The 15,904-nt window shown below is 36.2% G+C and overlaps 1 protein-coding gene across 3 annotated transcripts in view; it reads left to right on the forward strand.

Annotated features, from left to right (window-relative positions):
• Window positions 1-15,904, forward strand: part of FRMD3 (FERM domain containing 3) — a 93,575-nt gene that overhangs the window by 61,010 nt on the left and 16,661 nt on the right. For 2 of the 3 annotated variants that reach the window (XM_042033568.1, XM_042033570.1), the window contains 6 exons: window positions 5,321-5,408; window positions 7,201-7,289; window positions 9,544-9,607; window positions 10,612-10,700; window positions 14,132-14,206; window positions 14,751-14,819. In XM_042033568.1, the coding sequence (XP_041889502.1) occupies window positions 5,321-5,408; window positions 7,201-7,289; window positions 9,544-9,607; window positions 10,612-10,700; window positions 14,132-14,206; window positions 14,751-14,819 (474 nt within the window). The remainder of the gene's footprint in view (window positions 1-5,320; window positions 5,409-7,200; window positions 7,290-9,543; window positions 9,608-10,611; window positions 10,701-14,131; window positions 14,207-14,750; window positions 14,820-15,904) is intronic. The other variant, XM_042033569.1, reaches the window with a different exon arrangement.

Raw genomic sequence — 15,904 nt, forward strand, 5'->3', positions numbered from 1 at the left:
TCTAGAGAAAGGAACTTCACAGACAAAAGAACTGACTTTGCCATTCTCTTTTGAAACACTGAAAAGATATATCAATACATGGGATTTTTCTTTTTATATAATTCCAAGAAGTAGTCAGTAGAAAGGATAATCTGAGTTGAAAAGGTCGTAAAATTTATGGCAACATTGAAAACTTTTTAGCTTTAGGAGAGATTTGTGTGCGTGTACTTGTGCATGCACTGAATTTTTTTACCTTTTTATTCCCTGGAAGAGTGGTCATAATCATGATCTAAAAATGTCGTTGTTTCTATCATGCTAGTTGTTGACTGTCTCATGGTGAGGTTTGGATTCAGGTTCTGCATACTTAACACACTGTTATATTCAGATATCTGTGTGAAATTCTCCAATATATGGATTTCTTCATCAGCTGGAAGGAGCTATTTCCTCTGCCCCCCTCCTCCCTCCTCACCTCTTCTCTATTTGGAGAAGGCTTTATGGAATAGGTGTGTCTGAACCAGAAATATTAATCTACTGTGATAATGAAACCAGAAAGCTTAGTAGATTTCTCTGTATCATGGGAATACATTTTAAATTAATAATAGGTAAATTAAAACTGCATCTCTTCTGTAAGTGTATTCTGTCTTTGAACACACTTAAAGCTGTCTGTGTCACTGCATCACTTTATGAAATAAAGATGAAACACAAATGTCTGAACACAGACTTCCGAGACACCATCTCAGTCTGATCTCTGAAGTCATACAAATAATTAGAAATGTTCTGGGAGAAGGAATTGTGTAAGTGGCGCGTATCACCACAGCATGCATGCTGTAAAATTAAACCCATAAGCCTTTAATAGACTCAGTAAAAGAGTTTGATTATTGTTTTAAAGTGATTATTTGGGTTTTACTGAGATTCTATCTGTCTGAGAGAAAAAAGAATTTTGCAGTAAAAGTTAAAATTGTTATTTAACTGTTCTGCAGCTTTCTAAGTTCAGTATGTTTCAGCAGTTTTCAGCAATTCATTTACTTCCTAGATGATAATGTCTCTTTCTGTATACAGACCCATTTAAAGGCTTTCCTCTGCCTTCAGTGCCAGGCTGGGCAGTTCCTGGGGAGCTGCACTGCTGCTTGGGCAATGTGCTGAGGCTGGCCTTACTATTCTGATAAACTGAACCACAGCCTACAATGCAATTTCATTTACCAGAATCTTCATTTAGTGCTTTTCTTTGAAATTATCACCAGTGGTGTTCTATTTTTCCACTGCAACTGAAACATTAGCAATCATAGCAGGTTTACTTCAATACCACATAGCACCATTATTGTGACTAAAACCAGTAGCAAACAGACTTAGTTTAAAAACATCTCTACTATGTGCTAAAATCTTCTGAGATTAAAGTAAAAGCTGATCAAGACCATTAGCACTATAATTTTATCAAATTGGAGTCTCAGCTACATGCAAAATGTTTTAAAGACACAGCAGCAAAACCTTATTCATGTGGTAAGCAGTTGTGTGTTCAGTGTACAGTGTACCTAAATGCACTGATTCTTTATGCAGAGTTCTAAATTTACTTTATGTTAAAAGGAAACCCAGGTAACCCTGTTCTGCTGAAGGATGTCCTCTACAAGCTCTGGGATATAACAGCAAGAATATTTAATAGGAGGACATTCTTCTTGAGGTTGTTACTGTTGTCTCTCCTGAGACCATGATGAAATACGACCATGGTTGCAGGGCAGGGCAAAGAGTGAGCCTGTGTTGTTTAAAGCATTATAGCTGGTTTCCCTGGTTTGCATGGAGGGTAATACATGATGTTGCTAGAGACCAGATCATTATGTACATATTTATTTATTATTTTATTGAAAGACATTAATACATCTTACAAACCATGAATGTCCAGAAATTAAACATAGATAGGACATACTCTAGTAAAGTATTGCTATTGTATTTTGCAGCAAGTACCTTTGCTTGACATAGAGATGACGCAAAAGGGTGGGCTGTAATTGTTATTACTTGTCTGTTAATAGTAGGATCTCACATCACTTCATAAGTCAGTAAGAGGATCAGGGAATACAAATCAAGTGACCTCATTAATGTCCTTGAGGAACCAAGAAGGTGAGAATAACATTGAAAATATTTTTTCTTTGTTGTTATTACTCTATGGTCTTTGTTAAAAGGCATTAATGCTCAATCCTGTGCTATTTCATCCTTAACTTTTACTGAGATTTATGACTTTGGTATGTAACAGATACGTATTTCAAAGGAAAGGTATGAAGGGGAGAAAATTCTGGAGCGAATTGGTATTGGCAGTGAGTGAAGCAAGAAGACCTTCACTGTGACACACCCTGGAAGTTATTCCCTGTTGAGCTTCCTTGCCTTTGAAGTGCTTCAGAGTTAGGGACCCTGTGGAGAACAAAAAGAGCTTTTGCATCCTCTAGTGCATACTTCTCATGAGCCTCAAGTTAAAAACAGAGTGTGTTGCATACTTCTCAGTGTTCTGTTGAAATATTTGTTTCATTAAAATTTTATTAGGAACTTTTGGATTGATAGAATCCTGGGTTGAATCATTAATTTGTAGCTAATGGCTGTGGAGCTCTAATTTCACAAGTAATCCACTTTTTATCATTTTTATGGTATGCAGAAACTTTTCTGAGTAGTGGTTTCTTTTGCTGGTCCTCTTCAATACCTTTGTATGCTGCAGATGGGTGCTGTAGTGCCTGGAACAGATAGAAAGGGAATATATATTTCCCTTAATGCTGAATATATACTGAAAAATAAGGTCAAGAGCAGTAAATGCACTGAGAGACATGAATTTCCAAAGAGTACTGGGTTCCAAAAAAGCAAAGATGTGTTGCCTAAATATTCCCTTTTTTTCCACTGTAAGAGGCAATAGTTGAAATACTTCAATAAGTGAGTACACTATAAATTCTTATGTAGGGCTGTTTATTGGACATAGAAAGCTTAAGGGCTTTTTAACAAAGAAAATCAAAGGCATATCTAATGTTAGATCAGTGATTGGTAAAAAAAATTTTGACTTTGCTGGTAGGATTTGCTGCAGTTATATTTTTATTTAGTAAGAAAAATTTCATTACTAAGTTACACACAAAAAGCGTATTATCAAGGCTTAAATATTAATCCTTTGATAAGAGATGAATGAGGATTTTTTCATTTGATATTGTCCTTGACTCTTGTGCTTTGTGATGTTTTTTTAAGGCTTTGCACTGTAGCCATCTGATTAGCCTGTAATTGGATAAGATCAAATTTGTCAATGTCTTCTGCTTTTTTTTTCCCCAAGTACCGCAGCTTGTTTCACTTAATGCGCACAAAATTAGCATAGTTTCAGAGGCTATAGGGGAGCCTGATAACATTTTTTTTAAATGGCTCTTTAACAGTAATAGCAAGTTAAGATGTTTTTCCCCATTTGAATATGCCAACTCCCCAGACAATAATGTTACAAATTACTTGTCACTTTTTGGTCCATTGAATCCAGAAGATTGACTATCCCTTGTACCAGCAAACAGAGGTGGATAAAAAAAATGCATTTTATGATCCTTTATTTTTGTAAGGCCTAATACCCAATAAACACTCAAACTGTTTGGCTTTTTACTATGCAACATAACTATTCTAAGTAATTTAGGTCAAACTAGTTAATTACTTCTGTCAAGTGCAGTCGACTGGTACATGCAATGAACTTGTTGCTCTTTTAGGGGTCATTTATGGTCTTACAGTTGTGATGACACATAAAGTTGTGATTTACTAGTATTTAAAATGGAGAAAAAACTTAGTAGACCTACCAAAAAATTGACTGGAAAAATAAGCATTTTTGTTTTGTTTGCTGCTTTCTTGCTGCTTTCTGCTTAATTATTAGCTATATAAATAGACATCTGTAATTTTTGGTGGAAATGGTGAGAAAGAGACCAAAGTAGGAAAGAGAAAGAAGTCCACTTCTTCTCTAATTTTTTTTTTTTTAATTTAGAAGCAGAACATCCACAAAAATGTGGTCTGAAATAAAGTGAAGGCTGTGTAGTGTCAAAAGAGGTCCACAGCTGATACTGAAGAAGCCCAAGAAATATCATGGGGTTGACTAGGAGAGGATGAACAGTGAAGTAAAAATGAGCAATTTTAAAACTGTGTAACAGAAAAGGTTATTGATACTTACATTGCCACAGGTCATCATCCTGTTATGTTCAAAATAGGATTTGATATCCAGAAGCATGCTAGATGTTGTTTTAATTGTTGAACTGAATTTTAGGCCAGATACTGGATATCATATGTCAATACTTGTTGGTTTCTACCTGATGGGGAATAACAGGCTTAGAGGGAAATTATTGGGAAATTGGCTACACCAATCCACGGTTTTAAGTGTTGTTTAAGTGTTTAAGTGTGAAGTTTTAAGTGTTGATTTCCATGTACAATTGGTCACAGTGTGAGGCTGGATTCACAAAAAAATTTTGGGGTAGAATAAAGTATGACTATTTCTATGTTCCTTGAAAATTTGTTTATGGCTCTTTTCTAAATTTTTTTTTTTTGTCATTTGCATGAGAAGTGTTCATGAGGCCTGGCTTTCTAAAGGTCCTAGGCACTGTTCATTATCATAAAACCATATTATCTGTCAGAATCATGTACTCTAGTCAAACAGGTACATAAATGAAATAATACTTGAAACAGTTCACTTTCAAATAGGCATTGTAAATCTGTGTTAGAGCTTATTGTAGTGGCAGGAGTTACCAAAAATCAGGTAAAGATTACTCTAGATCTCAAGTCTTCATGCCACATTTTGGGCTTTAGTGTATATTTGCTGTTGATTATAAACCCCCTAAAAGTAGGGGTGTATAAATGGAAATGCTGACAGATTCTGAGCTATCATGTTGGTAGCAGGCACTGCTATAATTAGGCATACATCTGAGTAGGCAGTGTAATATGATTGCTGTGTTTATACCCTGCACTGGAAGGAATGCTTGTTAATCTGCACAATCCCTTTGAATGCGATAGGGAGCAAGAGTTTGTGGAAAAAAGATGCTGAGGTTCATTTCATACTCCGGCTGACATGAGGGTATATCAAAAGACAAGAAATACTTGCAGGATATTAGATAATTCTGGTTAGTTGTTGTTATCTCAGGATTTATAAAAACATCAGAATTTACCTGAAAAAGCACTGTACGATTCAGCAGAAGAGAACATGTGAAAAGTTTTCTGTCTTTTTATTACAAACAGTACATGGTTGAAATAGTTTGAATGTCACTAAAAACTTTCCTTTCCTCTGTCCTTAGGCATTTAAACTCTCCAGTCAAAAAGTCTTTTCCACTTTTCTTTTTATGTAAAACTCCTTTTTCTTTTGTAATTTCAGAGGTCAGAGCCCAGCTGTTGCTGAATTTAACCTGCTTCTTAAAGCAAATTCTTTGGAAACTTACGGTGTTGATCCTCATCCTTGCAAGGTAACAGTTCTTTTTATTAACCTTTAATAAAATGTTCTTTTTACTAACAGTAATGGAATTGATTTAGCTCTGGTTTTTATCCAGGCACAAATAGAGAGTAATTTGTAAAAAACCTGCCCTGGAAATACATATTATGCTTAAGCCTTGGAAATACATATTATGCTTAACATTTCTGCATCAGTCAAAAGAAAGGTCTCTCCAGGGGAAACAACAGAAGAACATCACAGGAGAATCTAGTAGACTGTCATGACATAAGCTCTGATTACAGTCCATAATTTCTTTGCATTTAAAGCAAAATTCCAGGACTGATTTTTTTTTTTTTTTTGCCAAGGTTTTCAGTATTCAGCATTATTTTGACAAGAAGATGCAACAAATTGATAATCCATGGCAGATCAGTTTTTCAAACACCATCAAAATATGTAAATCTTAGGAAGAACAGCAAGCCAAATGTACAAAGAGAACCCACTTCCCATTCCCACTTTCCACTTTGTTGTTTTATGGTCCTCTATAAGAAGGTGATCTTAATTACCAGTTCTGATAATCCCGCATGTCTGCATTTTTAAATACTTGGTTGTATCTGCATAATCTGCAGTGTTTATCTTTAGTGTGACTTGCTTTGTGTTTGAACTGCTGCTTTTGCTGTAGCTAGGGTATTATCTCATCTGCTGGGACAGATGTTACAGTTCAGTTAGCTGTTCTGGTGGTGAGCACCCTTAAGCAGTCAGCTATAATGTAAAACTGCGTAAGATTTTGTATATACTTTGTCAAGAATGGTGCTCCTGTGTGAAAGACAGGGTCTGGTTCAGAGCTCAGTGAAGTCAGTGATGTAGTAAACTTTATTTGAAACTATACTGCAGATTTTAAAAAGGCATCCCAGAGACTTAGGTTGGCACTTAGAGGCATAACTGGCTCAGAATTTTCTCTTTACCTGTGTGGCAGGGCTTGTAGTGTAGGTGATAAGCACAGGTTCATCACCCATGCTTAAGGAAAATTTGTCCATCTTCTGGCAGTGATTGCAAAGCAAGGTTCTTTGCTGGCCCCTTTTAACATGTTCCTTCCGGTGCTGTGGCTGCCACTCCAGAACCATCCTTGTTTTTGTTCCCCTTTACTTTTTTGGTGAACCATAAAGCATAATAAAGTTGACTACCTTTAGCAAGTTGAAGGTATAGAACTTGGGATGGACACAAAATCCAGTTAATATAAAATTAATCTCAATCATTAATCAAAAATGATAAGCCAGAACTTTTATCGTGGAGTTGAATTTTAAAAATTGTCTTTTCTATTTGCAAGGCAAGTACCACTATATCTTCTAGTTTGTACTGAAGAGTACTTGAGTACAAAACAGAAGCTTATAGTAGTAAATGCTGTCTGACGTCAGCAGTATTTCCAACACAGCTTGCAGAGGAACAATATATTGTGAAACATTAAAAAATATCAGTGTTGAAGCAGATATGAATCCCTGGTTTGTAGTTAGTCCTCCTGATAAGAATGGGACATACACACAAATATGTTTGCAATAAATTTGGTAAGTCTACCTAAGGAGTCCCTGTTGTCATCAGCTACAGGTAGTTGGAAACAAAGCATAAGATGCTGTTACACACTTAGATGTCTAGAAATAAATGAGGCCTGTATTGCCAAGAGCAGTCCTTTTCTTTAGAAGTGTAAAATTTGAAGGCAAAACTTGTTTTGAAACAGAAAACAAAATAGGGGTAATCTAGAATGGAGTAACAATTTATGCTATCAGTAAGAAATACCGCAGAGGAGAAAGTTATGTTTCTTTTTGTCTTTCAAGGACTCATTTGGGACAACTACGTTTTTAGGATTCACAGCTGCAGGATTTGTAGTTTTCCAGGGGAATAAAAGAATTCATTTATTAAAATGGTAAGCATATGATGTAAGAATATCTTAATAAATAAGCGTATCTTCTCCTCTGTGTTCTCTTCCTACCATCTTCACCTGCATTTGTTATCTCCAAGGAGAACCATGTGAATATTATTTCTCTTGCCCCATCGTGCTTCTGTTTTAAATGATTTTAGATAACAACAACTACAACTACAATGATAACAACAATGACAAAACCAAATTTGGTCTCATTCAACTCCCAATGAAAATTATGCCACAGGGTGCATTAGTCAACATAACTTACAAATACTAAAACTGAGTAAGTTGATTTTTCAGCTATGCTGTAAATCACCAGTGAGGTATATTGGCAGAGAGGTCTGGAATAATTTACAATTCCACCTTCATCTTTATTTGGCTCTTGGAATTATTGCAATTTCCTCATTTAATTATCCTCAATTTGAAAATTATAAAAGAACTTATTTGGTAAGCAGAGGAGGACGTGAGAATGCCTTTGAATTTTTACTTTTTTAGTGTCTACTTTTAAGAAATGGGCACTTATGCAATTGTCCTTGGTTTGCCTGGTTTTGCTTTTTCTTTGTATTCCTGCACTTAACTGGTTAGCCTCAGTCAGCCACATTTGAGGAAGAGGTAAAACTGAGCTCCTGCAGATGATGTTAAGAGCAGCTGGCCACACCCTCAGCAGGGTGGTGCAGAGTGACCGGTTATGCTTAGACACTGATAATCTCATTTTAGCCCGGCTGCTACATGCATGCCAACATCAGTTACTTAGGTGTGACTGTTCCATCTCTGAGCTCTCAGCCTGTCTTGTGGGATCAAGATGGGCAAAAGGTGAAAAAAAGGTGAAGCTGGGCTGCTTGCTGCATATCTCTAGAAACTTCCCTGAGTGTCAAATAACCTGAAATCCTTGGAAGTGTAAAGTCAGTGTAGTCCTGTCCGTACCGTTGAGTTCCCCATGGAGCTCTGGGGACATGCCTGTCAAAAGCCATCCATTTGCAATCCTGGATTTACACTCCCTAGGGTTTATTGCAGGTAGCTGTGGTCACAGTACTTCAGTGGTTTGTGGTTTTGGCATAAAGAAAATACAACTTTAATGTCAGTCTATGGCACACTGAGGAGTGAGTTGTACTTGCCAAGCACATGTCCACCATCCCGTGGGAAATTAATCTCACAACATTTCGCTTTTCTTGTTATTTGAGGATAATGTGTCCTCCTAGCGATCTAGGCATATTTATTAAGTGCACTAATATGTAAACCAGATTAAAAAAAAAGCAGTGATAGAGGAGAATCCAATAACTGTCTCAGTGTTACAGTAGATCTTGGAAGGTCAGTCTGGTGAGATTTATCTGAACAGTATGTACTGCTTCTTCTGTTTCAGAGGCCTAGAATTGAGCGCTAGTAGCTGTAACTAATTTTTGCTGAAATTTGCACTACACAATAAAAATCCAAATTTGTATTTGAGATTTTCTTTTCAATGTAAAAGCTTTCTCAACCAGAATGATTTTCATTTTTCACATGTAACAGGAAAACTTGTTATAAAATGTCAGGTATACATTGTCCTTGCCTCCAGATTATTCCTATTTCAACTCTGACATCCAAAACCCTTAGGGAGGTTTATGAAAAACAGTGGTGTCTCATTTTAACTCTGGTAATGACAAAATTCCATTAAAATTTAAGCAGAGGTATCACATTGCCTTTTTATGGTGCACTGTTATTCCATATGAAGACTGAGAGCTCAACTTTGATTAAACTAAATTTTGATATAGGTTTTGTAACTTGTAAGGCCCCTCTATAACAAGTGCTGTCAAACATTTTCTTTTTCTTCTTGTTGTGTTCTGTAATAGTCAGTTACCCACATGTGTGATATGAAGCCCCACATAAATAAATATAGATAAAACAACTTTATATTTCCCTCAATTTAATTACAATAGACATTGTAAGACTTTAAGACGTAAGAGGAATTACAAACTGTGTCATAAACACAGTGCAAATATAATCTTCTGTCTACCTTTAATTTCCTCTTCACTTTCCAGCAGACAAAGTTAATTCTCTGAAGGTAGATAAGGATGCAAAAGAAATACTCTGGGCTTATGTACTCTAAAAAAATTTAGACTATTAAATGATTTTATCCTAAAACTTGTAAGGCCTGTTGAGGCCTTTTGTCATTTGATAGCCTGCTTGACTTTGGTAATCAGGGAAACTTGCATGTTAGTCACTTTTCTTACTTGTAGATCTATCTTTTTTTCCTATATTTAAATATTTTTTCTCTTTCTAGGTGTGATGTCTATAAACTGAAATTTGAAGGGAAGACTTTTTATGTGTTTGGAGCTCAGAAAGAGGTTAGGTTTAATATTTTTACAGAACTCCTCTGTTTGATAAAGATTGTATAGGACAACCTATTTTTTAACTAAACAAACTTCAAAATAATCAATAATTGTATTTCATATTGTAACTAAAATATAGAATATGAATGAATGTGAATATTGCCCTTTTGGAAAAAAGTGTCTAATTTGCAAAGGGTTGAGACATTTCTCACTTAATATTCATGCTGTGCTATGTGGATTGTTCATGATTTTGGTTGCCTTTGCAGTCAAGCTTTAATTTATTTTAAAGTGCTAAAGCTGTACCCACCCACTCTAAAATATAGAAGATGTCTGTATATGACTGAAAGTCTAGTAAGCATTGATACCTGGATTCATGTGAGGTATTTTTGGGTAATCACAGCTGTGTCCTCAAGTCTTGGTCAGCTGAAAAGGTCTGTCCCATATGGTTAGGAGTCCTACCACTGCGCTTTTTTCACTAAAATCCTAGAAGCTTTTGGCTACAGCATGTTACAATCAGTTCTTTCCCTAGGTCAGAGTGATATAGTCTAAGGTTTTGAATGGAGGTGAGGAAAGAAAATGAAGGAAAGAAATAATGTTAGAGGTATCAGGACTGCTTGTGTGGTTGCAAAATTTTGATGGTAGGATATCAAGTGGTAGGGAGGAGGGAGAGGCGGATGATAAGCAGTGCAGCAACAGTGTGATGTAGAATATTGAACACAGAGACTTCCCTCCTTTGTTTTTGACCAGTTATACAGTTATTTTAAAAGCCACTTGTACATATGCTGTTCCAGGCCCCCTCAAAGCATCTCCTTTTGTCTCTGAAAAAATTGGCTGGGCAGTTTAAATATTAGTTATGGGTGGATTGTACATCTGTGGGTGAACCACAGATTTACGCTACACAGGAAAACTTGGTCTTCAGTTTATGTGGTTAAAGGTGATGCCATTGGGTACAGCTATTCCTATCTTTGAGAATTCAACATTTTCACTGCTTTCATTTGTTTTCTTTTCCTTGCGCTTAGAAGAAGGCTGTGCTGTCATTCCATACCTCTACACCAGCAGCCTGCAAGCATCTTTGGAAGTGTGGGGTGGAGAACCAGGCTTTTTACAAGTATGTACACCCAAAGTCACTAACCATACTAAAAGTAAAAAAAACGAGTGAATGTGAGTAGAATGTACAATGTGAAATGTTTCATTTAATTAACAGAATGCAAAATGCAAACAGAAAATATGCAAGCTAATGGAGGATATTAATTCACTTCAAGCCAGTATTAGAAATTGTTTAAAATCTAAATGAGACAGAAGGGTTTTGGCTCTAGCACATTGTTTTTGCTGCTCTGTAGTGAGATAATGAATGGACACAGTACTGCACTTGTGTCTGGGAACATCGCTGTTAATCTTAGCCCTGCTGTGGAATATCTTGAGAGTGAAGGAAACAATCTGTTCGGCTTGAGTCTCTGGCCTCTTCTGCCAGGAGGTAGTTTGTTCTTCCACTTGAAATCCAAGGCTTAGTTAGAGCTGCTTGAAAAATAAACAGTTCTATGATTTAAGGAAGAAAATGTTCTTAGATACATTTTGAAAGATACCTGTGATCTTGTTAAACATAAAAAGCCTGTAAAGTGACAAAAAACAACAACAAAAAGTACTATCTACCTCCCTATTCCCTGAAAGGGAACGTGATAATAATTCCTCATTAAAAACTCTTCTGCATTCTTTTTGCCCTCCACTGGCTTCGTTAGATTTGTTTATTGATGCTTCCCTTTAGGCATGTAGGTTTTATTCTTGCTACTCAGTGTTTCCTTACAGCCTCTCACATATTTTATAAATATTACTGTTTCTGTGTTGGCACATAGCAACAGCAGGGGGCTGCTGTAAGGGTAAATAAAAATGAAGTAGGAAGAATGTGTCTTCTAACTTGGATGTTAATGACCTGCTTTAATTTGGAGAAGAGTTCCTCTTTAGTTTCAACACTGATACAGTAATATGCAATCTATCCAATCGACATATTCAGTGAAGGAACAGGAAGCAGGAGCTGGCACAACACATCTGTCAATTCTCTATGCCAACATCTACTGTGCTTGAGACTATATGAAGTCTAAATATGGTGTATATATAAAGGCTAATATCCAGAAGCATTTTCTGTTGGAAATAGACTTAAGTAGGAAAATACTGCATGGTGTTTGAGTAGTTTCATTCTACGTTACAAGAAATAAATAAGGAATAGGAGATGATTTCCACCTGAAGAAGAGAAATTAGTAATTTCTTTGAGTAGAAATTAGCTCAATGTAAAAATGTCTCAGTGAGACTCACAGGAATATCACCTCTCTGCTCTTGTTGTTAAACAGCTGTGATATTAATTATTTAGGTTTTGATCACAAATACATGGTTTAGGAGGTTTGATCTTGGCTAGATGCAAGTTGCCTACCCAGATGCTCGTTCATTCATTCTCTTCAACAGGTCAAGAGGAAAAAAATATGATAAAATATCTTATAGCTTAGGATAAAGAGAGAAAGATTTCTTGCCTATTACTGTCACAGGCAAAACAGACTTGACTTGAGACTATATGAAGTCTAAATATGGTGTATATATAAAGGCTAATATCCAGAAGCATTTTCTGTTGGAAATAGACTTAAGCTGGAAAATACTGCACGGTGTTTGAGTAGTTTCATTTTACATTACAAGAAATAAATAAGGAATAGGAGATGATTTCCACTTTTAACTTAATTTGTTTCTTACCTTTTCACTCTATTTCAAATTGTCAGTGGAGACAAAACTAAAACCACCCTTCCCCTGTTCAACTCCACGCTCAACTTTACTCCTTTGTTTCTGACTCCTCTATGTCCACCTTGCTCTGACCAGGTCAGGGAGGTGGGGAGTTTCTCTTTGCTGGTCCTTCCTTCTTACACACTTTTTTACCCCAATCTCCTTCATGAATATCTCAAGCATGGGTCCTTCCCATGGGCTTGCAGTCCTTCAGATATACCTGCTGCATCTTGTGGTCCTCTCCATGGGCCACAGCACCTGCTTGGAGCCAGCTCCTGTGTGGGCTCTCCACAGGCTGCAGCTTCCCTCACAGCATGTGAACCTGCTGTAGTACAGGGTTTTCCATGGGTTGCAGTGGGGATATCTGCTCTTTATTTGGCTGCAGTGGGACAGCCTCCTTCCCCACAGTTTTCTCCACTGGCCTCAGGGTAGAATCTGCCCCAACACCTGGAGCACCTCCTCCCCCTCATTCTTCTCTGACTTTGGTGTGTTCCTTGCTGCTTCTCTCATCTATATTTATTTTTTTTTCACTTTCCAAATTATGTTTGTGAGTCGAGTTATTTCTTAACAATGATTGCTTAAATTTTTTCCCACCTGTTTCAATTTTGGTGGGTCTTTCAAGAGGACTTCTTTAATAAAATGAAGATTGGTAATATTATTCAATGGATGGGGACCTGAACAATAGATTGGAAAATAGTAATGTTTAATATGCAGAGTGCAGAAGAATAACAATAATCCTCCAAACATGAAACTGAAGCCAAAGCTATCCATACCTAAAGCCGTAAGATAGTAATTTTGAAACAGGAAATGTTTTCACACATTTCAGAGAAATAGAGTTGTACAGTGGGGACTGCCAGTTACTTAACAGCATTAGATACATCCATTTGTTTATATATATCTGCATAATACCAACAAGGTATTCTAATACGATTAGAGCAGACATAGTCAGATTGTGTAAGTAATTCATGGTAATGACACTTTGCCTTAATTAAATTTGGTCCTCTCCTGTTCCTAGAAGAGTTTGAGACTTGGAATTTAAGGTAAAGTCGTGATCACATGACATATTTTGAAAAACAGAGCTTTAGTCTTGTCTTGATCCAGGTTCGGGATTCACTGTTGTGATTATTCAAGTAGATATTAATCATAGAAAGTTATTTACTAGGGTCTGGGAATGAGAGACTCAATACAGAATCAATTTGCCATTTTTCAAGAGAACATCAAGGAAACAGCACGTGTGAGGTACTCTTCCATGATCTTATAAAAGACTGAGATAAAAGGTTGCTGTGTGCTTGGTGATTACAAAGAAGCAGTAGGATATGATGTAGGCTACTAAGAAATTGACTGAATAGAGATATTAGAAAAGCACCTACTTTGGGAGACAAGTTGTTATCTTTATTATTTCTTTGTTTTCCTCATGGAAAAGCAGAAATAGCCATATTTTCCCACAAACAAGGTGGTATTAGGACACATGTCCCAGGGGCTTTTGGTATAGTCTTTTTTCCTTCATGCTGTGAATGAAAATTCATAGAGATACAGCGTCTGCATTTAATTTTCTTGTTATCATGACAATCACTTGTTCCTTGTTCAGTCATTCTGTGCTGTCTGAATGATTTCATGTGTGCTTCATAGTCTAGTTTGTATAAAGGCCTTAAAAATTTGGAAAGATCAATTTTTGGATATTACTTTATTATAAAAATAACAAAGCTTGTAGTTTGCCTTGTTTATTTTTTACTTATAATGTCCTCAAAAAGGTGACAGCCTCTGTTATTTTTCTTCAAGGTATGCAAAATCCAGTCAGATCAAGACAATGTCCAGCAGCAAGATATTTTTTAAAGGCAGTAGATTCCGATATAGGTGGGTGTTTGCTTTTTCTTGTTCATGGTAAACCATTTCAAAAAGTAAGAAAGTGTCAGTAATTACTCATAGAAAATTCAGGGCTTTTCCTGCTGAAGAATCTGTTCATTTCAATATTTGAAAGAATTTCTGTTGCCTCTTTAGTGTCACTTAAAAAGTAAACAGGAGTTTTCACACAGGCACTTCTGTCAAGAGTAGTTTCACCAGCAGACAGCTCCACTTTTGGTGCAACTTCTGTAAAAACAAGGATGTGTAATGAGTGCAGAAATTGTATGGCCCTGCAGCTGGGCAGCTCTGAAACAGGTGTGAGATAAAGAGGCAGTCCAGTCCCACTTGTGGTGTTCTACTACAAAAGGTTGCTTTTTCTCTGGTAAATTTTTGGGCAAATAGCACAATTTTATTCTGGGACATTATGTCTGCACTTTATAGCAATTCTTTTCCTTTTTCTTTTTTTCTTGAATGTAACTTAGTTGTTCACACTTAATGTAGTTCTTGGCATGTATCTTAGCATTTACTTGATTATTTATTTCATCTTTTAATGCAGTGGAAAAGTAGCCAAAGAAGTTGTGGAGGCAAGCTCTAAAATCCAGAGGGAACCTCCTGAAGTTCACAGGTATGTCTTGACATTCAGTATTAAAGTTTGAGGACTAGGGAAGTAAACGATAGTTGTTCTCTATAGAAATACTGTTCTCCATAGAAATATTCTCTTTCCTTTACTGTCAGGTGCAATGGCTGTCTTTCTGAGCTTCCACAATTGCACATGCAGGCCTTAGGGAATATATGTCTGACAATGTTACAAAATGACAATCATCTCCTACAAAGGAGAACCTAAACTCTGCTCTTTGAAACTGAGTTCAATTAATCAGTCAGGTAGATAACTTGTATTATTTTTTTGTGTTATGATGTAAACTAAAGAACATTCTAATTTCATTCCTAGATTCTGTTTGGTTTTGAATGTTTTTGGTTCACATATGTTTTGTGGGTATTTTTCAAAGTGTACTTGATAGTTTTTCCATAATGCAGTCAGATTAAAAAGCGTGAAGTTCATTCAGTAAAGAGAAAATAATATTAGAGAATCTTTTTTTTTTGGGGGAAAATTTGGCTTGTAAGAAATAAGCAGCTAGATTTTGCAAGCAAACTAATGCTTTCAGGTCCTTATCACTCATTGTAGTGGCAGTAAAAATTCCTAAGAACCTGATTAAAGCACTTCAGAAAAGAAGGAGGCATCAGGGAAAACTATTTAAAACCTTGTTTAAAAAAAGTTTACTTAACTTTCTGAGCATTCTACAACCATCTCCCTATTTCTATTGAGATTTCATGTTTGGGGGGAGTGTGCTTTGTTTATTTTTCATTGAATATTGCTATTCTGTCTATATTTGAGATAAAAGTGGATTGTCTTTACTAAAGGGTGGGAATATATTTGCAGTAAATATTTATAATATGTTGTGCAGCCCTACTATGTAATTAATAGTTGGGCCATACAGACATGCTTTCAAACATATTTTTCCAGATTACATTTTAAAATGGGGTAAGTGAAGGTCTAGAATATGTTAAATGAGAGCACAGAAGACAGAATATAGGTGCATCATTGAGGCAGTATAGAATTCTTGGGCACACAAATGTATTTTAAATGAGAATAATTTCTCACTTTGGGAAATAGGCTATTGCCTACTTTCCAAGAGGTTTATTTTTTCCAGC

Source organism: Corvus kubaryi, unplaced genomic scaffold (genome assembly GCF_017639235.1).
Source record: "Corvus kubaryi isolate FWS band 111438036 unplaced genomic scaffold, C.kubaryi_AGA036_p1.0 37357, whole genome shotgun sequence".
NCBI lineage: Eukaryota > Metazoa > Chordata > Aves > Passeriformes > Corvidae > Corvus > Corvus kubaryi.